The following is a 26,651-nucleotide window of genomic DNA, read 5'->3' as shown; positions in this document are numbered from 1 at the left end:
AAGAGCAGTATTTTATAAATTAGGTCTACTTGTGCATGAGTAGAAATATGCTGTGATTCTTTGAGAGGTAGTCAGTGTGTGTGTGTGTGTGTGTGTGTGTGTGCGCGCGCACGCGTGCGTGTGCTCTCTGGCCTCTCTTAGTCTTTGTCTGCATGTCTTCCAGTGTCTGTCATTCCTTGCTTGTCTGTATCTTTGGATGTGATCAAGACCCATTTTTTATTATTATATTTATGGAATAGTTTTATCCTTGCTATTTTTCAATTAGAAAGTTGCGTTTTATGTTTCTTATATATATATTTTTTAAATTAATTAATGTATTTGTTTTTGGCTGCGTTGGGTCTTCGTTGCTGCGCACGGGCTTTCTCTAGTTGCGGCGAGCAGGGGCTACTCTTCGTTGCGGTGTGTGGGCTTCTCACTGTGGAGCACGGGCTCTTAGGTGCGCAGGCTTCAGTAGTTGTGGCACACGGGCTCAGTAGTTGTGACTCGTGGGCTCTAGAGCGCAGGCTTAGTAGTTGTGGTGCACGGGCTTAGTTGCTCCGCGGCATGTGGGATCTTCCCGGACCAGGGCTCAAACCCGTGTCCCCTGCATTGGCAGGTGGATTCTTAACCACTGCGCCACCAGGGAAGTCCTAATGTTTCCTATATTTTTAAAACCCCTAAATTAACTTACTTTTTAAGTGGGTGGCCCTGACTGGTCATTTCTATGGGTCAGTGACTTTCAATTGGAAGAAAGGCTTCCCAAAATTCTTACCATAGAGCATCCTCTGTTCTCATCTGAGCTGCTTCCCTGGGTCACTACGTAATCATGAGCAAGTCACTTGATCTCTCTGGGCCTCATTGTAAGACAGCTGTAATGATCCCTTCCTGTCACACAGTACAAGTGTGAGGTCAGGCATTCTGTTCTTGAGGAGAAAAGTGAAATAGCCAGCTAAATAAGATTCTCTTATAATCAGTTATGTAACAAATTATGATCAAAAGAATCATCCCCCTTTAAGCTGGAGGTTTATCAATTGTGATATCCCATGACAGACTCTTTCACACCCCAGAAATAAAGAGAAGGCCCACCACTGTTCCAGACTTTACTTTCTCTTTTCTCTATAGTGGACTTCATGGATAAAACCCAAGTTCTGCTTGTTTTACCAGGAAAAGTCCTCTTGTCAAGGAATATCAAGGTAATTATAGATCTTTCCTTAATCTATGTAGATACCCTTCTTGAAGACCAGGAGATAGAGCCAAAGAAGGTGAGGCATAGAACGTGTCAATTAGTGGCCACATCTAATGACACCTCTCCCTTGGCCCCAGAAAGCAGCCATAATACTTCTTTTTGGCCTGGACATGTGATCTGTAAAGCCTCAGTTTAGTTGAGGAAGGGGACCCTTGGGGACTTGCTCTCACTTTGCCAGAATCTCTGCAGATCTTCCAGGGGCCTCCCAGCCTTCAGCCTCTCCCCCTCCTACCAGTTTTAACTCGGTTTAATGCGTGTTGTTTCCTGTTCAGACAATTTCGATGGTTCCCCAATAATGCACAAAATATCGGTCCACATTTCTTAGCCTAGCATTGAAGGTCCTCTACCATGTAGCCCCTATCTCTACCTCCTACTGTATGCCCTCTACTCCATCCATGGAGTAAGATAGAGGCCAGGAACAGGGGCTCTGGAGCCACAGTTTTGGGGTTTGAATCCAATTCTGACACTTACTCGATGCTATGGGGCCTTGGAAGTTGTTTGCTCTGTCCATGCCTCAGTCTCCTCACCTGTAAATGGGAGCAATGATGCTAGTACCCACCTCAAAATGTCATCATGAGAACATATGAAAAGCCTTTTGAGCAGTGCTTGGTGTATAGTGATGTTAGACTATATTATTACTGTTGCCCCCTTTAAAGCTATTCTGCACACGGCAGCCAGTGTTAAAACATAAACTGGGGGGCTTCCCTGGTGGCGCAGAATCTGCCTGCCAATGCAGGGGACACGGGTTCGAGCCCTGGTCCGGGAAGATCCCACATGCCGCGGGGCAACTAGGCCCGTGAGCCACAACTACTGAGCCTGCGCGTCTGGAGCCTGTGCTCCGCAACAAGAGAGGCCGCGATAGTGAGAGGCCCGCGCACCGCGATGAAGAGTGGCCCCCGCTTGCTGCAGCTGGAGGAAGCCCTCGCACAGAAACGAAGACCCAACACAGCCAAATAAATAAATAAATAAATAAATAAATAATAATTAAAGGTACTAATAATTAAAAAAAAAAAAAACATAAACTGGATTATGTCAATCCTCTGCTCAAAGCCTTCATCCCATTTGGCGAAAAAGCCGAAGTCAGTAGAGTGGCCTCTGAGGCCCTACGTGATCTGGCCCTCCTGGTGCCAGTCTGGCCTTGACTCCTACCACCGGCTCCCTTTTCCTCTGCTCCAGCCCTTCTGTCCCTGCTGTGTCTTAGCACATTGGATATTCCCTCTCTTCTCCCGGGTGTCCACACAACTCGCTCCCTCATCTCTTTCAAGTCTTTACTCAGTGTGTGTCAGGGAGACCCTCCCAGACTGCTCTGGTTTTTGTAATCCTCCCCCCACCCCCGTCCCACCCCCCACAACACACTTCTCTGCTTTCTCTCTTTGGCCTTTATCATGATCTCACAGTTTGTATCTTTACCTGCATATTTTGTTGGTTGTCTGTCTCCTCCCACTAAAATGTAAGCTCCCTGAGGGTAGATATTTTTATTATTTTGGAGTTTTCTTTTTTACTGCCGTATCCTTAGTACCTGAATACAGCCTGGCACATAGTAGGCACTCAATAAATATTCACTGAGAAACTGAATGTTAGTCTATTACCTCTATTTCAATCAAACTAGTTATCTATTCCTGAAACACATTTTCCTAGGAGTGACAAATTCATTCAAACAAATACGTTTATTTCACAAGCCAAATGTATCCATTTTGGTGACTGCCTAGAGGAGCTGTGTTAAGAAGGATTCTGAGGCTACATCTGGGCCAATCCAGAAAGTGTGTGTTAATGGTCTCTTCTGTGGTGCTCTGAAGGTCTGAGGGCCACATATTTGTCCAGTGCAAAACCCTTTTTCCGGGCCCTTTCTTTCTTAGTGTGGACGGCTTTCTCGACTTGTCCAAGTCTTGCTCATACCTCAGAGCCCTTGTTTAAATCCCCTTCTTCCAGCAAGCCTTTCCTAGGCATGCCAGCTCCTTGGGACTGCTGCCTTCTCTGAACCCCTATGGCCTCATGCCTGGGCAGCTTCCCTGCCAATGAGCTTGTCCTTTGCTCCTCTGCTTCCCATTGTCAGTGTGTCTGCCCTTTTCCCTTCCAGGGCAGGCCTTATGCCTCACTCTGTTTCCAGTTCCTGATGCTGCGCTGGACACTTAGTAAGTGGTCAAAAAAATAGGTTGTTTTAATCAAGACTTTTGGGGAGGTAGGCAACAAACTCCTTCCAATCAGCTTAAAGTTGTAAGATACTGGAGAAGTTCAGAGAGTTCAGGGAAAGGTGAACATCAAGGGCAGAGGGGCGAGAACCAAGCCCCTCATCAGCTCCTTCAGCAGCCAGAGTTCTCTAGAATTCTGCCCCTAATGCGATTCAGCTCCCTGGCACAGTCCCCATGCCTCTCTGTTTGGATTCCTCAGAGAGAGGACTTGATTGGCCCAGCCTGGGTCAGGTGTTACTCTGGGCCACAGGAGGACAGGTTCATGGAGAACAAACTTGGCTGCGGAGGTACCTTGTGTTGACTGGTGGATGTGGTTGGGAGCCAGTTCCCTGGTAGAGGGGCTGGACGGACACCCAGGTGATATTCTTTTGTGCCTTCCAATTCTCCAATACCCATGTTCCTAACAGGAGGATTTTTCAAAGACTTTATCTGGTGCACAAAAACCTTAAGGAAAAAAAGCTGTTCTGTGGGATATTAAATACAGAAGGACCAACTCTTGAGGAGAGAGAAAAATTCTTCTACTCTCTGTGGATATACATGGGCTGCTGGGAGCTGAGAAATGGAAGAAACAATGGAGAAGGGACATTATAAAAGAATTGACTTGCCTAACGCTGCCCACCACCCTGGCAGCCCTGTTCACCGTGTTTACCACAGCAGCAGGGCAGAGGAATTCCAGGCACAAGGCCCTTTCCTGAGAGCCCGGCTCTGGTGCTGTCACTTGGAGGTGGGTGGGTTGTTACCGTGGGATCAGGCAACCCCAGCTGAAGAAAACAGGGAGAGTGATGGGGGGAGGAAGCAAACAAACAAGGAGCAAAGTGAGGGGTTGGGGATAGCCCCTGGCACCCTGTCCTTGGCATTTAGGTCACATTCCTGGTGACATCGGTATGTTCATTCTTACAGCTGAGGAGACAGCCATAACCACCATTGCCTCTCTGGAGTGGAAAAGGACATTCCTTGGAGTCAGACCGACTTGAGTTTAAATTTCCACTCTGAAATTCCCCGAATTTAGATCTCATCTCTGACCTTCCTCTCTTCTCATCTCCCCCTTCTTAGCACTTGATCCCTCTTGATTTTTGGTCTCCCACCCTACCTACAAAGGGCATTTGACATTTTTCCAGGGGACAAGTTCCCCTTGGGGCCTCATTTCTGCTCTCCAGTCAGGGCCAACGCCATACCTCCCACACCCTCAGTAGCCTTCAGGGGCAGACCCTATAGTGCATTGTCACCTCCTCCTGCTTTCTCTGAGCCCAAGATGGGGCCCAGAGCCTTCCTGAGCCCCCAGGGACAGGGAAAGGCAAGAGCCAGCCCAGGGGGTGGGCTCAAAGTTAGAAGATCTGATTCTGCTCCTGGATCTGCTACTGACTTGCTGAGTGAACCTAGGCAAATCCTTTTCCTCCGTGGGAAAGGAGAAGACGACACTAGTAGTTTTCCCTTCCTAAGGGCCGAGCTGGTGCCAGGCTCTGTGCTTCATGCACACGTCCCTCAGTGAATTCTCCCAGTAAGCGTGCACTTGGGCACTATTAAAATTCCTATTTCACAGATGAAGAAACTGAGGCTCAGGACGTGCATTACTTGAGTGAGGGTGAGAGAAAGCTTTGTGCTAAAGCCTGTGTTTGATCCAGGGACTCTGACTGCCTGCCTTCTCTCTGCTATACACCTCCCTAAAATAGCTTTCATTTTCTGGAGCACGTGCTATTTTCCAGGAACTGTGCCGAGCACTTTGCATCCATTTATCTCCTTGAATCCTGCCTCCTTCTCATCATAATCTTACCTTAAACGTCGCCTCTTTGAGATGTCTTCTGAGGCTTTCCCATCCCATCACTCACTCTGGCTTGCTTAGTTCCTCCGTGACACTTAGATGATGAGAAACCCATTCTCCTCTTTACTCGTACACGCTCCACCTCCCTGTTGCAGAACTGAAGCTTCCTGAGGGCTGGGGCCTTGCTGGTCCAGCCCATTGTTGTGTCCCTGACACCTCTGTGCCTGGCACACAGTCTGCACAAAAGTATTTGTTAAATAAATGAGAGGGACTACCCTGGTGGCGCAGTGGTTGAGAATGTGCCTGCCAATGCAGGGAACACAGGTTCGCTCCCCGGTCTGGGAAGATCCCACATGCCGTGGAGCAGCTAAGCCCGTGCGCCACAACTACTGAGCCCGCGTGCCACAACTACTGAAGCCTGCGCACCTAGAGCCCGTGCTCCGCAACAAGAGAAGCCACTGCAATGAGAAGCCTGTGCGCAGCCATGAAGACGGAACACAGCCAAAAATAAATAAACAAATAAATAAAAGAGTTTATGTTAATAAATAAATAAATGAGAGCCCTGGCAACAACTCTAGAGAGTATATGCCGTTACCAGCTGCACTTTACAGAGAAGGAAACCGAGGCCCAGACAGGAAACAACTGGCACAGAGTCAGTGGGTGATGGGAGCAAGGATTCAAACCCAAGCAGGAAGACTCCAGAACCTTCCGTGATGAGTCCTCACGGCCCCTCCCACCTACACATTTGGACATGTGGACTCTCTTGGTCTTTATCTTGCAGAAGAGGGAGGGGCTGTGGTTGTCCCAGGCCCCAGTACCAACCTTCTGAGTCAGTGGGCCGGACTGGGAGGGAAGGCCTTTTCTTGTTTTCCCTCTTTCTCCGGGAGAGTGCAGAGGTTTGGACCCCTGTTGAGGCCAGGCTGACGGGATTAGAGGAAACAGCTGGCCCAAGCCCGTGCCCTGCGGGAGGGAGCTCACATTCCCAGGACTCGGGGAGGGAGCAGCTCCCCATAGTCCAGTCACATTCCAGGTCGGTCATTTTCCTGAGCCCAGATGTTTGCTAATGAGCTGGGGAGGGAGGCTTTCAGCCCTCTACCCCAGCTCTGGGCCCCACATTACCTCGGCCCCAAGAGGCTGGCCCAGGGCCAGCAGGCTCTGGCTTCAGGCCCGTGCCCAGGGCCAGCCAGGCCTGTTGGGGCAACTGGCGCACCGCTGCCAACCAGGTGCATCTCCGTGTGCTTGGAGACTCTGACGTGACAGGTTCTGCCTTTCCTGCTGGGGCCCCACCACCCTGGGTCCTGGTGGTGCAGCATCCTTGCTGCAGCCTGATGGAGGGGCTCTGAGGCAGTCAAGAGGGTGTGGTGGGCAAAGGAGCATGGGCTTTGGAGTTGACGGGTCTGGATTCAAGTCTGGACTTTGTCCATCACTAGTGGTGTGATCTTGGGCAGGTAACTAGGCTTCTGATGCCTTGATTTTTCTCATCTGTAAAATGGGAATAATGATAGGATTATGGTCAGGTTTCCATACAATAAAGCAGGCATAGTGCTTAGTATAATGCCTGGCACAAAGTGATAGCTGTTGATAGTATTAACAAGTTACCTTCCAGACCCCTTGTTCACATGGTAGCCCTCCTGTAATTACGAGTCTTCACCAGACAGGTGTGACCCAATCCCAAACCCCATGTCCTTGATTAGGTGGTTGGGTGGCTGAACTGTCAAGGGCTTCTACTTCAGGCTGTCGGTATGATTTGACAAACTCATTAGGCTACCCAGTTGGCTTCTTGCAGTGGGGTGGGTTCTTACAAAATGTAGACATCCAGTCCCCACCCCACCTGGGGTGCACAGTGAGAGTGGCAGTGGTGAGCACAATGGTCAGTGTTTCCTGAGTGCCTACTGTGTACCAGGCAGTGAGGCTACACCTGGTGGGATGTGTTCCTCCAACAGACGGTAGCTGGCATCCCCTTTACTGTGTGACTTTAGGCCAGTTACTTAACCTCTCTCTCTTGGTCTTGGTACTTTCACTTATGAAATGGGGATAACAATGCTGTTTATTTCACAGATTTATTGTGTGGGTGGAAAGTGCTTAGAATGGGACCAGGCACGTAGTATAGGAAGGTGCTCAATATGCCTGAGCTATTATGAGCATTATTATAGTTATACTCATGGAAACATTTATGGGGGATGTTAATTACTTAATTCAGCCAAATATATTGTACCCCTTGTTTGCCAAGCCCTGGGGACACTGACACAGGTGATCCCTGCCCTCAAGGAGCCCACAGTCAAGGGGAGGAAAGAGATCTACTCAACTAGTCTAGAGGGAAATTACCATGAACAGAGGGTATGTATCCTGTGCTTCCAGGATCACACCGGAGAAGGGAGGGGTTTATGCTACTTGGGTCTTGGGAAGGCTTTCCAATCTGGTGCTTGAAGAATGCCTTTACCAGGAGAGGAAAGGAGGGCAAGGGAACCCCAGGCAGAGGGAACAGCACAAGCAAGAGCTAGGAGGCATAGAGACGCAGTACTGGGTTTGGAGAGGCAGGTAGGTCAGCGTACACCATGGAATTATCAACAGGCCACTAGGAGCCACCGGGATGCTCAGCAACCTGTGACATTGGATGAGCAGGGCTGCTTCCATCTGGGGCTTCCAGCCAGGCTGGGGCGAGATGCATGGACACCCACCACTGTGGTAGAACGCAAAATTCCGAAATCTTGTCTCAGGACCGGGCTACTACTTTCCAGGAGCAAAGCTATTTTCTCACTTCACTGGCACACCAAACAGAGAGGGCACGACCGAAACCCGCCCGAGTGCCCAAGTACAGGCTGATAAGCTGGGTACCCCCGTACCCAACAGCTGAGGCTGGGAGGCCGCGCTGGGCGCTCTGCTCTTCGCAGGAGTCAGAGAAGTGAGCCCAGGTTCCGACGTTCCGAATAGTCCTCCTCGGGACTCTCAGACCCTTCTCTGCACACTTAAGCCAAGTGCCTGGCGCTGAGGCGAGGCCCGGCGGAGGTCGAGTGACACTAGGGAACTAAGAGCGCGGACCAGCCCCGGGTCGCACGGCCGGGAGCGGATAGGTTGGGCGCACCGCAGGACTGAGGAGGGAGGACAGTCTCCTGGTGCCGCGGGTGGACTGGGGCGCCACACCCTCGGAGCAAGACTGAAGCACCCGGTTCCCACAAAAAGGAACACTTCCATCTTTGTCACCCGGAGGCCTGGCACGGCCCGATGGCCGGGCTGGGGGAAAGTTGGAGAGAAGTCCGAGCGCAGAGAAATCCGGCGGAGGGCGCTTTAGAACGAGCCGGGGCGCCAGGCTCTCTGCCCTGCCCCTAGGGCGCCGACCAGGGCGGCCCCGGTAGCTCCACCGCGCCGTCGGACCGCGCCGGAGCCCGGCCCGGGGCTCGAGGGCGACGGGGAGAAGGGGCCGGGGCCCCGGGCGGCTGAGGCGCCCCCTCCTGCGCGCCCGGAGGGAGCGGCCCAGCGCGCCCGCCCGCTCTTTCTTTTTCGCGTCCCTCCCTCCACTGCCCCCGCCCTCGCTCCCTATTTGGAGCGGAGACACCCCTGACGTCGGAGCCGCTCGGCTCGCCGCTCCCCCGCACCGCGCGCCCGCCCGGGGCCGCAGACAGCGCGCAGCGCAGCCCAGCCGAGCCTCGCGGGGCCGCCGCCAGCCCTGCCGGCCGCCTCCCCGAGCCTCCCGGGGGCGCCGCGCCTGCCTCCCGCGGCCCGCAGACAGCTCCGCAGGAACCGGCGGGCGCGCCGCGCTCCCCACCGCCGCCGCGCGCGCGGTAAGTCCCGCCCGGGCCGGCACGCGGGCGCCCAGCTTCCAGAGGCTTCGGCCGCAGGCGCAGCGCCGCGCCCCCGGCCCTCCCGCCGGCCCAGGGCACCGTGCGGAGGCGCCGCCGCCGAGCCCGGGAGCGCGGGGGGCTCGGGGCGCCGGGGCTGGGGACGTGGGCGCGGCACGGGGTGGCCAGGGAGCACCCCTGCGCCCCGAGCCGGTCCCCCGACTCAACAGGGGTTTCCATTTCTCGGTAGGAGTTCCGCGGCCAAGAGAGAAAGGGAGGGAGATGCGCGGCCGAGAGAAAGCCGGGCGGGTCGAGGGCGGGTCGGGCCGCGCGGCCGCCGGGGCAGCGCCCGGAGCTCGGCCGCGGGGCTCGCGCGTCCCCGCTGCTCTGTCCGGGCCTCGCCGCGCCGCGAGCCTCTCCACTCCCGTACGTTTCTGCCTCCTTTTTGTCTCTCTCTGTGTTTCTTCCCATCTGCCTGTCTCCCCATCTGCCTGTCTATTTCCGTTCCTCTCTTTCTCTGGTTCTGTCCCTTTCTTTCTGTTTCTCCGTTTCTGCCTGTTTTCCATTTCCCTGGGTTTGTGCCTCTGCCTTTATGTTTTCTCTCCGTCTCTCCGCCTGCCCTGCTGTGGGAGTCTCTCTCTGAGTTCCTGCGTCTTCCTGGTCCCCCGCCCTCAATATCGGACAGCGCCCCCAGCCCGTGTCGGAGGCACGGGGCCCCCACCGGGGCTCGTGAATAGTTTCCTAGACCTGGTAAAAGAAGCGAAACCCTCCCCCTACCTTCCGCCTGCCCCGGGGGACTGGCCTGGGTCATCCCCCTGGAATTGAGTCTGGGGCAGGGAAGCCAGCCTTTCCGGGGGCTCAGTTTTCGTAAGAGTTCCACCCCCGCGAGGCGGCCTGGACAACTGGGCCGTGCCGCCGGCCACCTGCCGGCCCCGCTCCCTGGGCGGGGCGATTCTGATCTTTTACAAGCCGCAGTAAAGGGGGCAGCTGGCCGCCTTGGCGTGGCCAGGGGGGTGGCCGGCACCCGGGGAGAAAGGCACATTTTCAGGCTTTCCGAGGTCCTCGCCCAGCTGGAGGACACCAGCCTGTAACTACGGGAACCCCAGGAAAACAGAGGTCAGGGCCGGAGGCCAAAGGCTGGGCGCTGGCGGGGGATGGGGGTGGGGAAGCAATTTGTCAACAAGGAGCCCCTCACCCTTTGTTACTGTGGAAACCACCAGCCTCCTGAAACTCCTCCAGATGCTGGGGCCGCTTGGGTGTGGTTTGCCTTTGGTTGGGGCCAAAGAAAAGGCAAGGCTGGAGCATTTCGTCAGTGACCCCCCCATCCCCACCCTTGCGAGCTGGACCTCCTTCTCTTGGGCCTGTGTGCTGGAGGGTGGGCCCAGGAGGATGTGCTGTGCATTAGCCGCATATATCTTCATCCTTTTAGAGTGAAATTTCCAACTGAGTTCGCTCCTTCTCCCCACCCCCACCCCCCAAGGGTCGCAGGCTGCGGGAGCGGGCAGGGATGCTGGTGAAGTCTGCAGTGGGACTTCTGCTGAGCAGATGTGTAGGCCGGCCCTGCAGCAGCTCATTAGCATCGATTTGTTTTGGAGACAGTTTTCGGTCAGGAGGGTCTGCGGGCAGGCGGGCCGTGGTCTGGGCTGGGGGGCTGTAGCCAGGGAGGTGGGGCTGCTTGGCAGAGATGGGCAGGCCTTTGGGGCATGGGCTTGGCCCTTCGTGTCCGCCCCTGGACGGTTGGTTCATGCTCTGCCAGCGCTGACGGAAGGAAGGAAGCCACCCTGTGGTGACTGGGGTCATGGAATCACAGTGGCCTTAAGCAGCGCGCTGGAGCCAGGCTCCTCTTGAGGGAATCTGCTAAGATGGACTTTCCCAGGCCGTGCTTCCCATTTCACAGGGGCAAATGGGAGGCCTGGGCAGGTGAAGCGAGTGGTCAGTGGCCTCTAAGCACTGTACTGTCCTGCCTCCAGGCGCGCAGGGAGTCAGCGGATGAGCTTGGGCCTGAACTTCTCCTTGGACCCCAGAGTGGGCCTGCTGAGCTGATCAGGGCTGGGGTCTGACCCTGGCTCACCCCTCCCTTCCGTTGCACCATTCAAGGAAGTCCCCTGCACTCATTCCAAGACCTGCGGTGGTTGCCTCACTCCTGCTGATCCCCAAGCCTAGGGCCGCAGCCGCAGATGCCACACCCTCTGCACCCAGCAGCATGTACGGCCCGGCAGCCAGGCCCAGTTTGCTCGAAGTTGCTGGTCTTTCCGGGACCCTTTCCCTTCAGTCAGTGGCCCAAGAATTAGAGTCTGAGTGGGATCTTCCTCTCTGCTCCCACCCTGGCAGCACAGACAGTTCATAAAACCCTCGCCCAGCCATCATCTTGTTTGAGTTTCCCCTAAATCCATTTTCTTCAAGGCAGATGCAACCCTGGGGTTTAGATATTCTCAGGATGCATTCAGGATCCAGTGGGAGGGAGGGGGAGGGGGAGGGGGAGGGGAAAGGAGGGGGAGGGGAGGGGGAAAGAAGGGGAGGGCAAGGGGGGGTTGTGTGGGAAGGGGGGAGGGGGAGACAGAAGGGTGTGGGCAGAGTTCAGGGAGGGTGAGTAGCCCTGGGTGACTCAAAGCTAGCACTCGTAGTGAGGACCTCTGCTGAGGACATCCTGTGACAGGCGTCCTCTCCTGAAATTTCCATGCCCTCTTCAGTTTAATTCTCACAACTGCCCTAAGAGGCGGCTACCCCCACTTTGCAGGTGAGGAAACTGAGGCACAGAAAAGTTAAAAGGGCTGAGCTAGGGTTTGAATTGGGGTCTGTCACAGCCCGTTGTGAATAAAGGAGACCCAGAGCCGGCCCTTTGTGTGTGTCAGGGTGGGGCAGGGGAGGAGGAGAACAGGGAGAGGAAGGGACTGGGAGCATCTGGTCTGATAAGTTTGAAAAACAACTCACCACAAACCCCACATGCTTTCTGTGTGAATCCAGATGTCACCAGAGCCCACAGGTAGAAACTTCCATCTGAATCCGCTGGGGCCTTAGGTGGGAAGGATTTCCAGAGGAGGTTACTGAAAGCAGAAGTTAAAGTTGGGGAGAGGCTTGCCTTCTTCTAACCATTTGCTGACCCTGCCCTCCAGCTGCTCCCACACCAGGCTGGTTGCTGGGAACCGAAGGCCTGGTGTGCGTGTGTGTGTGTGTGTGTGTGTGTGTGTGTGTGTGTTTGGGGGTCAGTGGACCATTGTACCAAGAAAATTCTGGTGTACCTGGCCTTAAGGACCCTGAATATTCAGATTTATCCCAAAGAGGAAACAGGGAGGGTGATTATTCACTTGTTTTACTAAATCGACTCCTTGCTGTGCAATGGATGCTCTACGGTGGGTGCGGATGGGCCAGAGGTCTTCCTTGAAATCTAGGCCCCTCTGGTGAATTTCAGGTTTGATTCCAGGCACTAGGCCTAGGCAGTGGGGTGGGTGGCCCCTGTCTGCATTGCTGTTATGGGAGACCCTTCCCTGGGGAGTTGGGGGGCTCTTGACCTGGCTGGTCCTCAGAATCATGTGGGAGTGGATACAGATGCCTGGGTTGCACCCCACAACCCAGAGTGTGGGGTCGGGATATCTAGGGCTGGGGCCCGGGCTTCTGAGTTGTTGGCAAGCATCTCAGGGAAGATGCTAGGTTCTGGTAGGCGTGAAACGTGGAGAGGACCCCACAGGCCCGACCCCAGAGCCTGTGTTCTTGCTGCCCCACCCCCGTCCTTCCCCAGGAAGCTGCCAGGGCAGGTGCCCTGTGTCTGCTCACTGCCCTCGTCCCCTGCGTGGGAGACATGGGCCGTCACTTCCTTGCTCTGTGCCTCAGTTTCCACGGGGCTGGAGTGGGTCGGCTGTGTCCCCTCCCCTCCCCCAGGGGCCATCTTTCTGTGTTGCTGGCAGCCTCAGATGTGTCAGGTGTCGGCACAAGGCCTCTGAGGATCCGGAGGGCTTGGATTGGGGAGTGGACGGTGGGCTGGTAGGAAGGTACCCACCCTGGGCTGAGGGTGCCCCGATTGTGGCCTCCCCACAACTTGGAGGAAGGGCGGCGCCGTACCTTCCCCAAGGCTCCAGGGAGCCAGGGGTCGGCCTCGGCCGCACGCTCCTCTGCAGGGGAGTCCACGCTGGGATTTGAACTCCGCCCCATGGGGCGCCCATGCTTCCAACTCTGGCTGTGGCTGAGCCCCGCAGTGCTGACGGGGGTAAGAGACGCAGCTGCTGGGGCGGGAAGCCCCGGCCTCTCGCTTGCTCCAGATCGTTCCCTGTCACCTTGTCTTCCTCTTCTGTGAAACTCTTGGTGGTTACCCTGCTGCTGTCCAGTTCAGATCTCAGCTCTAGTGAATGCTAACTGTGTCAGCGTGAGCAAATCTCTTAACCTCCCTGTGCCTCGGTTTCTTCATCTGTAAAATGGGGGAAATACCGTATCTATCTCCTAGTGTTGTTATAAGGACCGAATAAGTGAATATACATAAAAGCCTTAGAACGGTACCTGGCCCACAGTTAGGAGCAGCTCTTACGACTGGGAGGCTGGGAGGGGTGTGCTGGGCGGATACCCGTAAACCTCCTCTCCTGGCCTTGCCCATGCAGTTCCCTCAACCACGGGTAACTAACTGTACTCCTGAGTTCAATCCAGAATTGAGAATCTCTCCTCCCCCGGCCCCTCCAGCTGTCTGACTGCCCCGCACTGAACAGCTGCTTCCTCTTCACCCACCTCCCTCGACCTCCCCTCCAGGCTCTGCGCTCCCCAGGCCCCCACCCTCGCCGCCCTCTCCGCCCTCCTAGAAGGTGCCTGGTAAACCGGTGTCAAACTGCAGGGAACCACCTGGCCTGGGGAAGGGCATTGCTTGGCCTGACTTGCTGGGGGCCTCGGGACAACCCCTCTGCAAAGCAAGAGGATCGGCTTGGGGGATCCCCTTCCCGCCCTGGCGTTCTGGGACTCCCGTGACTTGTCGTGTGACCTTCAGGGCGGGAGGAAGGGATGAGAATCTGGGTGAGGCTCTCGAGTCTCAGGAAGGAAGGTCCGACTGCTGGATCAAATCAAAAAAAAAAAAAAAAATCAGCTGAGCTGCTGCCTGAAAAAACAAAACACAAGCCAACAAAAAATAAAACCTGCTAGCAAAGAGCCGAGTCCAGTGTGAAGGGGGGGCAGCAGGGGTTCTTGGGGGCCGGGTGGGAGGGTGGGCGGCGGGTGGGTGTGTATGCGAGACCGGCCCGGCGTGCCCCCTGGCTCCTGCTCCAGCGTCCAGCTTTGGCTCTGATGCCGGCCCAGCCTCCCCACCATCCCCCAGCGGGAAGGGAACTGGCCTGAGTTGGGTCCCTGCTGGGTGCTGGGTGCTTTCATCGCATCCTCCCAGTCATTTTCAAGGAGAGGGCTCTGCTCCCCATTTTAGGGCTGAGGTAGGTGAGTGCAGAGAGGTGGACTGTACTTCCGGAAGTCACGCAGCTCCTAGGTGGGAGGCCTGGGACTTGAACTTAGGAGGCTCCCGGGGCCATGCTTCGGCTGCAGCTCAGGGCTGCTGGCCTGGGGAGGCTGAGTGCGGCCTGGCCCCTCCTCTGAGGTCACGGCCAGGGCTTGGTGAGAGGCCGGGCCTGGTGGGTTGGGTTATAGCACCCGCTCTGTGGGCCCAGCTGACCTTTAGCTGTGCCCTAGAGAGGGGGGTAGAGGAGGGAGGTGGCCTTCTGCCTCAGTTTATCTCATTTCCCCTCAGCGTCTGCTACAACCTGACGCATGATAACCAGTCCTCACCCTCCAGGCCAGTGACTCCCCTGAAACACTCACCGGTGTCCCGTCTCCCCCTACACCTTGTTATTAACCTCAACCCCCATCTCAACTCCGCTCCCCCTTAGCCTGGTCCGGGCCCGTAGCGTCAGTCCTGACCTCTCCTAATCCCAACCCCAAGCCAGCCCCAGCGCTCATCTCCAGGCTGCTTTCATTACAACCTCAGGCTCCGTTCCCGGTCCTAAGGAAACCTAACATCACCCCCTGCCCCACCTGAGCTGGCCTTCCTGAAGAATCCTGATGGAGTCAGGCACAGGACAAAAGTCCCCGGACCTCTCTGAGGCCTCTAGGGGCCGGTCTCGCCTGGGGAGGCCCAGGGAGCTCTGGCCTTAGGTGGGTCTCCGCTGGTGTGCTACGGTGGTCGGACCCTGGTGCAGAGGCTAATTCCCCAGGGACAGAAAAGGACCTGGTGGGGTGAGAAAGCCTCCTGGATGCTAAGGGTGTTGAAAAATTAGGTTGCCAGTTAGGAACAAGTCCATTCTATTTCCTTAGGATGCGGTTGTAACTGAAAACATGGGCTTTGCTGCCCACCTTGTGAGTGAGACCGGAAATGCGTGAGTGAGAGCCTGGGTCATGACACAGACTCCCTTGGGATGGGGCAGACGGTCTGGACTCACCTCCCACTGCTCTCCCCGCTTCACCCCTCCCCACTGGGCTGGGAGCAGGGGTCACCCAGGCATTGAGATGCAGTGAGATGGGACTTGTCTCTGCTTCTGGAGACCTCCTGCAGGGAGAAGGGGCAGGACCCGAGCAGAACTTGCTGGATGGAGAGAGCGGAGCACTGCGGAGGTGGTCACGGCTCTGCAGGCCGGCCTGGGCCCTCCCTGCAAGCCCAGCTGAGTCAGCCCACGTAGTTAGCCTGCAGGAGCGGGCAAGATCCCCCAACACCTCTCACTTCCCAACTTTTTACCAAATACCTGCCATTTCAGCAGAAGGTGGGCTGAGGGTAGCGTTGTTCTGAATGGGATTTCCAGCCCTGAGCCAGCCTGACTAGTACTGGGCATCTGTGGGACCAGTGGGACCATACTTGGCCCTTGCTCCCAATTCAGCCCCACCCAGGACCCTCTGGGGACTGTCCCAAGACACAGAATCCCAGTCTGACCAAGCTGGACCACTTCTTAAGCCTGGCCTGCATATCAGAACCACCCTGGAAGCTCGTAAAAAAATGCAGAATCCCACCCCACCCTAGAACTTTCACTTCACTAGTCCTCAGGGAATTCTGACGCTCTACCAGGTTTGGAAACCACCAGTTCAGGGCACCCCACTCATTTCACAGGTGGGGACACAGGCCACAGTGTCCAGGGTCCCACAGCCTGTGTGGATTCCAGACTCCCAGTCCAGTGCCTTTTCCCCAATGTCCTGCCCCCAGAGGACCCCTTTGTGAGCATTGCCCTCATTTTCGAATCTCTCTGAAGCCTCCCTCCTCCACAATTCTTGCAGTGGGAGAGTGGGTGAAACCTACAGAAGATGAAGTTGGGGAACATTGGGAAAATCCCCTTTGAGTCAATGCTTGTGACACACACTCTGCCCTGCACCGCCATCTCCTGACAGGTTCTGGTATTGCCTTATTAGTGCCTCGCTCCATCCAATTCACAGAGGGTCAAGCCCTTGGCTTGGATTGCCTTGCCTCTTGTTTGACTCAGGGGTGAGATTGGAACTGGAGATAGTGATGTGTGTGTAGACTCAGGGCTTGGGGCTCTGATGGGGCATCCAAACGAGAAGTACAGTCTAGTTAGGGGTTAGTTTTTTCACCTGAGGTCCACCCATCCAAGGTGGCACAAGAATTCACAGTGACATGAAGATGGTTAGCTTTGCTGACAACCGTGGCAACATGTCCAGGAGACCTGCTGGCTGGCCAGCCCCTCAAGGACCCACAACATCACAGTGAGGAGGGAGCTAATGATTGTTCAATACTCAACAGGGTGCTTGGAAACTGAGTGTCTGGCTTAGTACTTGCAATAATCATTGCCACACACAGCATCACCATCCCCCTTTAGATGAAGCAAGTGAGGCACAGAGATAAAAAGTAACTTGCTCAAAGCTACAAAGTAAGTTATAAAGATAACTAACACGTATGGAATGTGTATTATCTGCCAGTCTCTCTGCTCAGGGCTTTTCATGAAATACCTTGTTTAATCTCCATGATACACATCTGATGCTCGTACTATTAGCAGCCCCAGTTTTGAGGTTCATACAGGAGAAATAACTTGTCCAGGATTGTACTTGGCTAGTAAGTGGTAGAGGTAGGATTTAAACCCAGGCAGTCAGGTGTCAGAGCCCACGCTGTAACACCACTGCCCCCCTGCCCTCTGCCCAGCCTCCTGGACCCTGCTGGCCTCACCTGCAGTCTGTACTCAGTTCAAGGGCTCCAAAGGTCACGGGCACGATGCTTCGGATCCTGGTGGGGGCTGTCCTCCCCGCCATGCTGCTGGCTGCTCCACCGCCCATCAACAAGCTGGCACTGTTCCCGGACAAGAGCGCCTGGTGCGAGGCCAAGAACATCACCCAGATCGTGGGCCACAGCGGCTGTGAGGCCAAGTCCATCCAGAACAGGTGGGATCCCGGGGTGGTGGGTGGAAGGGATGAGGACACGGGCCCAGGGGGGAGGAAGAGGACAGGGCTGCCCATTCTTGCCTCCACCGTGGTGACACAGACGCGGCGGGCTCTCCTCCCACAGGGCGTGCCTGGGACAGTGCTTCAGCTACAGCGTTCCCAATACCTTCCCGCAGTCTACAGAGTCCCTGGTGCACTGCGACTCCTGCATGCCGGCCCAGTCCCTGTGGGAGATCGTGAGTACTGCTGCCCGCTGCTGCCCAGCTCCCGCCCAGAGCCGGCCCCGGCCTTGGCCACAAGCGCTTAGTGAGGCCCCACTGTGTGCAGGGTCCGAGCCTCGTGCTGGAGATACAGACATGGTCCTTGCCACGTGATGGCTCACAAGTCCGACACCAGCATGTACAGGACAAGAGCTCTTTCTGAAGCTCTGTTCTGATGTCAGTCACAGGCTGAAATCCTTTCGGTGGCTTCCCATTGTTATAGGATGAGACCAAAATCTTTGCCAGGCCCCATAAGGCCTGCCCACAAGGCATGGTCTGGCTCACCGGTCTTTCCAGCTTCATCTTGCCTCTCTCACCTTCTTCACTAGCTTGACCCCGACACCAATCCCACCTCCTTTCAGTCTCTCTTACCTACTCCGCTTAGGACCACCATGGGGCCTTTGCACATGCTATTTTCCCTGTTTGGCATACCTTTCTCCTCCTCCCCCCCTAGTTAAATTCTAGTCATTCCTCTGCGCTTGGCTCAGGCATCATTTTCTCAGAACCCCTTTCCTGATCCCCCAGGCACTGTGTACCTCTGCTTTGAGCATCTGTCACACACACAGTTTTTCATCTGCATTTGGGTGATTTTGACAAGTCTGTTTCCTCTGCTAGACTCTGAGTTCCTTGAAGGACCATGCCTGTCCTTGTGTCCCCAGAGCTGGCATGGAGAAGGTGCTCTGTGGAAGGAGGGAGGGAGACACAAGGAGGAAGGAAAGGAAAAAGAAAGGGCAGCTAGTGGTGCGACAACAGGGGAAGAGTGAACGCTAACGGGGCTCGTACAGGGCGAGCCTTGGCTGGGTGGGGTGGGGGGGTGTTGGGAGGGGCTCGTTGAGGAAGTGATGTCTGGGCTCGGGTCCAAAGTTTGAGTAGAAGTTAAGTGGGCAAAGTCTAGGGCGGTGGGGAGGGGACAGGTGGGGCAAGGGCCTCCCAGGCAGAGGGAATGGCATGTGCGAAGTCTCAGGCAGATCAGGCAGGACAGAGTTGGCGGGAGGGGGGCAAGGTCAGGGGTGGAGAGAGAGGTCTGCCGGGGGTCAACCTCAAGGTCCTGGGTGGCCTGAGTCAGGAGTCGGTTTTTCTGCTAGAGCAGAGGGAGCCCTGGGGGTGGGGGGAATTTCAGGCAGGGGCAGACCACTTGGGTCCCCTCAAGGTGCCCTCTGGCTACTGTGGGGGTGGGCAGGAAAGTGGCAGGACGTGAGGAGACAGGTCAGGTGGCTCCTGCAGGGCCTCAGCCCCTCCACCTGGATGGGCCCAGGTGTCCCAGGTGGGCTCAGGCTTCTGGGGTCTCTGGGATTCTTGGTCCCATGAGGAGTGTTACCCTTGGGGCCTTCCTGCCTGCCCCAGGCCCTTGGAAACCTCTCTCCCCTTCTCTCCTGCCCTCCGCAGGTGACCTTGGAGTGCCCTGGCCATGAGGAGGTGCCCAGGGTGGACAAGCTGGTGGAAAAGATCCTGCACTGCAGCTGCCAGGCATGCGGCAAGGAGCCCAGTCACGAGGGGCTGAGCGTCTACGTGCAGGGCGAGGACGCGCAGGGCTCCCAGCCCGGCCTCCACTCCCACCCGCACCCTGGCGGGCAGACCCCCGAGCCCGAGGATCCCCCCGGGGCCCCCCACGCAGAGGAAGAGGAGGCTGAGGACTGAGGCCCCCCGACTCTTCCTCCCCTCTCGTTCCCTGTGGAATGTGGGGTCTCACCCTCCCGGGGAAGAGTTGGGGGAGAGGCTGAAGCCCCCCTTTGGCACTGGATGGACTTGGATTCAGACTTGGACTTGGAACGCTTCCCGGTTGCCACGGAGATCTGAAGGGGGTGGGACTGGCGCCAAGCTGCACAATTTAATATATTCACGAGTTGGGGGGAAGAAGCAGAGGTCTTCAGGGTTCTTTTTCGGAGGGGGGTTCTTTTCTTTTCTGCCTCCTAGACATGTGCCCTGGGGAGGGGGGATAGTTGGCTAAGCTGCTGAGTTGGGGTGAGGCCGTCCAAGACGCGCCAAGGCCCGCACGGCCCCTCGGTGGGGCAGGGCCCTGGGGTGCAGACGGTGGCTCAGGGCCCTGAGCTGAGGTTGGGCGCCTTGTCAGTGGCAGCCCTGAGGCAGGGCTAGGAAGACCACTGGCAGAAGCAGGACACTCCAGCCCCACCGGCTTCCCCAAAGGCCTCGCACCCCCGTCCCCACGGCAGCTTCTCCCTGGTGGCACTGCGGTGGCCCTCCCTCAATGGCATGGTTGGGAGTCAGGCCTGGGCAGGACCCTGCTGACTCACGGCCCTGGAGCTGGGAGCCAGGCTCCCTGCCTGCCTTGGCTTTCCGGGGGGGCGGGGAGGAAGGCGGGGGAGGAGGAGCCTTGCTGGGCCAGGGGGAGGGGATGACGCCCTGGACCAGAGAGCATCCTTCCCTCCTCGCCCTCTCCCAGATCTTAGCGCCTCTCCCTGCCCCCCAGGTTCTAGGCCCCTCAAAGCTGATGGAGCCAGCCTCACCCTCTTGGGAAGCTCTTTCTGAATATCTGATGGTGGGGAGGGGTCTCCCTTACCCAGAGGTTTCCAGGAGGGACCTGGGTGGGATGGATTCTGGATGAGCCTCAAGGAACGAGGAAGAGGAGGGGTGAGGGCTCGTGGGGCGGCTGTGTTCACTGGGGCTCTCCGGCTGCCTAGTCCCCTCCCCCCACTCCTCCCAGCTGCACTTTAGCCCTAGAGGGGGTGCGGGGCCCCGGGGGAGGGCTGGGCAGGCGGGCAGGGAAGAATGCCCCTCAGTACCCACAGCTGCCTGTGTCTGCTCTTCTGTCCCAGGGCCGCTGCCGGCCCCACCAGCCCCTTGCCTGGGGGTGCCCCGGCCCTCACGGCTATTCCGACAAGAGCTTCTGGAGCTTGTAACCAGTAGGATGGACCCCGAGTTTTCTCATGAATAAATTCGTTCAACACCTGTGTTCTCTTCCTCACAGGGCAGCCCTGCTGACTCAGGGCTCCCCAAGGGGAGGGAGTCAGGCTGCGTGCACATGGAGCCCTGAGCGTCCCTCCCCGCATCCTGGTGGTCCTCACTTTCCCGCCGTGACATGCCCCCCCTGGCTCCTGGCTCCCCACCTCCCGCCTCCGTCCTTGGCTGTCTGTTTCTGGCCTCGCATATACGTTGGCTGGGCCTCCAGAACCCCTTTTCTGTCTTTGACCTTTGATCCCTTAGGCCCATGACACCTCCTCACCCTCACGGTGACCCTGCGTCAGCCCTTCCCTGCACCCCAGCTGGCTTGGCCTCTGGAGAAGGGGAAACAGATAAAAACTAATGGTTACAAATTGATATAGGAGGTGGGGTGCTGTACTAAGTACTTTATATCAATTAACTTGCTGAATCCCCACCACCACCCTACGATGCAAATACTGACCTCGTTTTACAGAGGAGGCATCTGAAGTACAGAGGGATGAAGTAATTTGCCCAGGGTTGAGAAGTGTCTCCAGTAGGACTTGAACCCAGGCAGTCTGGCTGAATCAGTCTTCTCGGTATAACCTTGGTAACTGCCATTTGCTGACCACCTACTATGTGCCGGGCTGGGTGCTTGACAACTCTGGAGTCCCTTCCCCTTCACGATGACCTTATGGGTTTGAGATCATCACCTGCATGCAGCTGAGCTCGGGGGCCCCCCAGGTTCTCCATTGAGACAGGGCTGGTGGGATGGGTGAGAGCTATGACTCTCTTTCTTCCTTGCACACATTGCTGTAACCACCAATACCAGGCAATTTATATATATTGTTTCTAATCCACGGAGGATCTTCATTTTGCAAATGTGAACTGAGGCCTTTATGCCCTGGGAGTGATTCCCTCAGGCTGGGAGGCAGCGGTGCGCGCGGATTCCAGTCTAGCGCCCTCTAATGATAACAGTTGCGTACTACACACACGATTTCCTCCGGATACCAAGCCTTCCCTTCATGGCAGCTCTGTACTGTTGTGTAGGTTGTGTACTTCCCAACTACAGAATGGCTGGCGCTTCTTGTGGTCGTGCAGGACACAACTATCCAGGGTTGTCCCGTGTCCTTTGATGTGGAATTGGGTCGGAGAAAAGGATATCTCTCCTGCACACAGACCTCAGGGACCTCTCAGTCAGGCAGGGATAAGCCCTGGCCATATTAACAGTCATTCTATACAGCTGGAGGTGGGAACTGACTGGAGGGCACAGAGAAAGTACTCAGAGACCAGGTCCAAATGAAGGACTTCCTGGGGTGGTGTCCTTGGTACTAGGCCTCTGAGACCTGAGCATCAACTTGGCAGAATGAGTCTTGGTCAGGAGCTGCCTTCATCCTGTGTATGGAACAAGGTGGGGTATTAATGGATAGATATGTAAAGAAATTGATCAGAGCTGGTTGAAAAGGAGGCAGGCAGGTGGGTTGGCACGGCTGGTGGCAGGCCTGGAGTGCTAGCCAGAGTTCAGACTTCACTCTCATTGCAGTAAGAGCCCTGGAGGTGTCTGCACAGAACCGGGTTTCAGAGAGACGAAAAGAAGTCTTGTGGGAGGAGGAGGAGGGGGAGGCTAGAGACTGGCTGGAGACTGCAGTAGTCCAAGCAGGAGGTGATGGAGGCCAGAATTGGGTGGGGGCGGGGGAGGCCTAGGGAGGCAGGGCCATGGTAAAGAGGCGGGGCCACACAGGAGAGGCGCTGCTGATTGGATGTGGGAGCAGCGAGTGGGAAGAGCCAGATCTGCGAGAACAGAGAAGCATCTCTAGTTGTGCCATTTTGCCAACGGGAGTGAGATGTGGATTAGTAACGGCCAATTTTTCTCTTCTCCAACCCCAAACTGAACCACCAAGACAGCCCAGAAGAAAAATTGAAGGTCCCCCTCCACCATTCTCCCCAATCTCCGCAAGGGTGGAGGGATTGAAAATCTTTACAAGGGATAAACACTGACACAGCACTGTCCACGCTGGCCCCTCTCCGGATGGGCGGGTAATTAGTACCGGCTTTCCCTCCTTGTTTGCCTATATAGAGCCGATAACTCCCATCTAGGTTTCCTCCCATGCTCTGAGCCTCTGGGAAAATCTTGTCTGCCTGGGTTCAAATCCTGGTAGGCTACTTCCTAGCTGCGTGATCTTGAGCAAGTCACTTAAGATGTCTGAGGCTCAGTTTTCCCATTAGTAAGTTGGGGAATAATGATCGCACCACCTCATTCCCAGGGTCGTGGGAATGAATCAATGTACATGTAGAGCTTGGAACAGTGCCTGGCATATAATAGAACCTCAATGAATGTCAGCCATTATAATAATAATTATTGAGAGTAAATGATTGGCCCACAACTGCTGGTGGTTGGGCTGATAGTTTTCTTCATTCATTCATTGAACATATATTTATGGCAACCTAATATGTGCTGAGAATACAACAGTGAACAAAGCAGACAAATCCCTACCCTCAGTTAACCAGTTGGTTAATGCCTCCTGCGAGAGCAGCTCTGAGCAGGCCTCACAACCTCCCTGGACCTTGGTTTCTCCATCTCTGTCATGAGGAGCTCTCCTTGGTCCCCTATGTACTGACAGGCATGGCGATCTGGGACAGAGGACTTCCTAAGACTCAGCCGTCCCACTGTGGCACAAGCCTTCTCCTCTAGGGAGGGAGCACCCTGTGGCTAGAAGTAATAAGAAAACACTGAGCATGCCTCTCTACCCTGAAATGTTAAGGACATCCAAGACCGTGTTATTCTACGACCGAAATGACAAATCCAGGTGCGCACGCAGAACTTCTGAAAAGTTCTTAAATTCAACATAATAACTGTGGCCACAAGGTGGCACCACCACACAGGCCCAGTCTCGAAAAATTATTTTTTTTTTGAATTTTATTTTATTTATTATTTTATACAGCAGATTCTTACTAGTTATCCATTTTATACATGTTAGTGTATACATGTCAATCCCAATCTCCCAATTCATCCCACCACCACCACCACACCCCCGCCACTTTCCCCACGTGGTGTCCGTACGTTTGTTCTCTACATCTGTGTCTCTATTTCTGCCCTGCAAACCGGTTCATCTGTACCATTTTTCTAGGTTCCACATATATGCGTTAATATACGATATTTGTTTTTCACTTTCTGACTTACTTCACTCTGTATGACAGTCTCTAGATCCATCCACGTCTCTACAAATGACCCAATTTCGTTCCTTTTTATGGCTGAGTAATATTCCACTGCATATATGTACCACATCTTCTTTATCCATTCATCTATTGATGGGCATTTAGGGTGCTTCCATGTCCTGGCTATTGTAAATAGTGCTTCAATGAACATTGGGGTGCATGTGTCTTTTTTTTTTTTTTTTTAATTTATTTTATTTATTTTTGGCTGCACTGGGTCTTCGTTGCTGCACGCAGGCTCCCTCTAGTTGCGGCGAGCGGGGGCTACTCCGCTGCGGTGCGTGGGCTTCTCACTGCGGTGGCCTCTCCCGTTGCAGAGCACAGGCTCCAGGTGTGCAGGCTTCGGTAGTTGCGGCAGGTGGGCTCAGTAGTTGTGGCGCACGGACTCAGTTGCTCCATGGCATGTGGGATCCTCCCGGACCAGGGCTCGAACCCGCGTCCCCTGCCTAGGCAGGCGGATTCCCAACCACTATGCCACCAGGGAAGCCCTGCATGTGTCTTTTTGAATTATGGTTTTCTCTGGGTATATGCCCAGGAGTAGGATTGCTGGGTCATATGGTAACTCTATTTTTAGTTTTTTAAGGAACCTCCATACTGTTCTCCATAGTGGCTGTATCAATTTACATTCCCACCAACAGTGTAAGAGGGTTCCCTTTTCTCCACACCCTCTCCAGCATTTGTTGTTTGTAGATTTTCTGATGATGACCATTCTAACTGGTGTGAAGTGATACCCCATTGTAGTTTTGATTTGCATTTCTCTAATAATTAGTGATGTTGAGCAGCTTTTCATGTGCTTCTTGGCCATCTGTATGTCTCTTTGGAGAAATGTCTATTTAGGTGTTCTGCCCATTTTTGGATTGGGTTGTTTGTTTTTTTAATATTGAGCTGCATGAGCTGTTTATATATTTTGGAGATTAATCCTTTGTCTGTTGATTCGTTTGCAAATATTTTCTCCCATTCTGAGGGTTATCTTTTCATCTTGTTTGTAGTTTCCTTTGCTGTGCAAAAACTTTTAAGTTTCATTTTAAGTTTTTGCTGTGCAAAAACTTTTAAGTTTCAAGAAACTTTTAAGTTTGAAACTTTTAAGTTTCAAAAGTTCATTAACTTTTAAGATTCAAAGAGTGTTCTTCCTATGTTTTCCTCTAAGAGTTTTATAGTGTCCGGTCTTACATTTAGGTCTCTAATCCATTTTGAGTTTACTTTTGTGTATGGTGTTAGGGAGTGTTCTAATTTCATTCTTTTACATGTAGCTGTCCAGTCTTCCCAGCACCACTTATTGAAGAGACTGTCTTTTCTCCACTGGATATCCTTGCCTCCTTTGTCATAGATTAGGTGACCATAGGTGCGTGGGTTTATCTCTGGGCTTTCTATCCTGTTCCATTGATGTATATTTCTGTTTTTGTGCCAGTACCATATTGTCTTGATTACTGTAGCTTTGTAGTATAGTCTGAAGTCTGGGCGCCTGATTCCTCCAGCTCTGTTTTTTCCCCTCAAGACTGCTTTGGCTATTCGGGGTCTTTTGTGTCTCCATACAAATTTTAAGATTTTTTGTTCTAGTTCTGTAAAAAATGCCATTGGTAATTTGATAGGGATTGCATTGAATCTGTAGATTGCTTTGCGTAGTAGAGTCATTTTCACAATATTGATTCTTCCAATCCAAGAACATGGTATATCTCTCCATCTGTTTGTATCATCTTTAATTTCTTTCATCAGTGTCTTATAGTTTTCTGCATACAGGTCTTTTGTCTCCCTAGGTAGATTTATTCCTAGGTATTTTATTCTTTTAGTTGCAATGGTAAATGGGAGTGTTTGGTGTTGATTATAGCAAAGCACAGCTCATAATATAACAAGCATCTGTTAATCTATCACACAGAATGAACAAATGCTAACATTTTTGGTCATGTTTTCTTTAGTTTTTTTTTCAGCCACGACGCGAGGCTTGCTGGGATCTTGGATCCCCGACGAGGGATCGAACCCAGCCCCAGAAGTGAAAGTGCCGAGTCCTAACCACTGGACCGCCAGGGAATTCCCTAGATTTTAAAAAATTATTCTATTCTATTCTATTTTATTTTATTATTGAAGTGTAGTTGATTTACAATGCTGTGCCAATCTCTGCTGTACAGCAAAGTGATTTAGTTATACACATATAGATGTTCTTTTTTTATATTCTTTTCCATTCTGGTTTATCACAGGATATTGAATATAGTTCCCTGTGCTATATATTAGGACCTTGTTGTATATCCATGCTAAATGTAATAGTTTGCATCTACCAACCCCAAACTCCCAGTCCATCCCTCTCCCTCCCCCTAGTTTTTTGTGTTTTAAATAAAGGAATCAAACTGAAAGAGCTAAAGCAGAGGGACTAATATTCTATTTCACTATATACTTTTAATTTTCACAAAGCTAAAATTTATCAGCCACCTCCTCTGTGCAAAATGGTTTAAATACTCATGCCATGTGTATCTCCACTACCCCAGTTTCATAGCAGCAGAGAAATGAAGAGGCTTTGCCAAGGTCACAGAGCAAGTAGCAGAATCAGGATTGTGAACCCAGGTCACTGGGCTCCAAAGTGTGTTCCACACAGCACTTCTCAGCTTTGCTGTTGCTCACATCAAAAATCCCTGGGCTGAAGGAGTTACTGAAGAGCTGGATGCATTCCCGTTGTACAGATGGGAACATTGAGGCCAATAGCCAGCATTGACACAGCACTGTAAAATTTACAGGTGACACCAACAACCCTGTAAGTGGGTGCTGTATTGTTCTGCTAGTTATTGCAGAGGAGAAAACAGTGGCCCAAGGAGTCGCCAACCCTAAGTCCACAGAGCTGGTTAGCAATGAAGCTGGGATCCCAAGTCTGGTCTTTCTGGTTCTCTGCCCAGTGCTTGGTATCTTGTTCCTTGAGGCACGACAGAAATTGTCACAGTGGTGCAGGTGGCGTTGGGAGGGAGAACAGTCCTCCTCCTGCTGCATAGACCCATCTGCAGGCAGGGCTGGGATTCTGGGTGCCAAATAGTGGTTTGG

The 26,651-nt window shown here is 54.0% G+C and overlaps 1 protein-coding gene across 6 annotated transcripts in view; it reads left to right on the top strand.

Moving 5' to 3' along the window:
• NBL1 (NBL1, DAN family BMP antagonist) overlaps nt 1–20,445 on the top strand; it is a 64,087-nt gene extending 43,642 nt beyond the window's left edge. For 2 of the 6 annotated variants that reach the window (XM_082449767.1, XM_082449766.1), the window contains 3 exons: nt 17,045–17,280; nt 17,405–17,516; nt 18,927–20,445. In XM_082449767.1, coding sequence (XP_082305893.1) covers nt 17,114–17,280; nt 17,405–17,516; nt 18,927–19,178 — 531 coding nt within the window. In that variant the 5' untranslated portion in view covers nt 17,045–17,113 and the 3' untranslated portion in view covers nt 19,179–20,445. Of the gene's footprint in view, nt 1–8,736; nt 8,953–9,949; nt 10,066–17,044; nt 17,281–17,404; nt 17,517–18,926 lie in introns of those variants that run through there. The other 4 variants (XM_082449770.1, XM_082449769.1, XM_082449771.1 and 1 more) reach the window with 4 other exon arrangements.
• The last annotated feature ends 6,206 nt before the right edge of the window (nt 20,446–26,651 follow it).

Source organism: Balaenoptera physalus (genome assembly GCF_965194825.1).
Source record: "Balaenoptera physalus genome assembly, chromosome: 1".
In the NCBI taxonomy this organism is placed as follows: domain Eukaryota; kingdom Metazoa; phylum Chordata; class Mammalia; order Artiodactyla; family Balaenopteridae; genus Balaenoptera; species Balaenoptera physalus.
The sequence above is the reverse complement of the archived record's forward strand: the minus strand, read 5'-3'. Positions and strand labels throughout refer to the sequence as shown.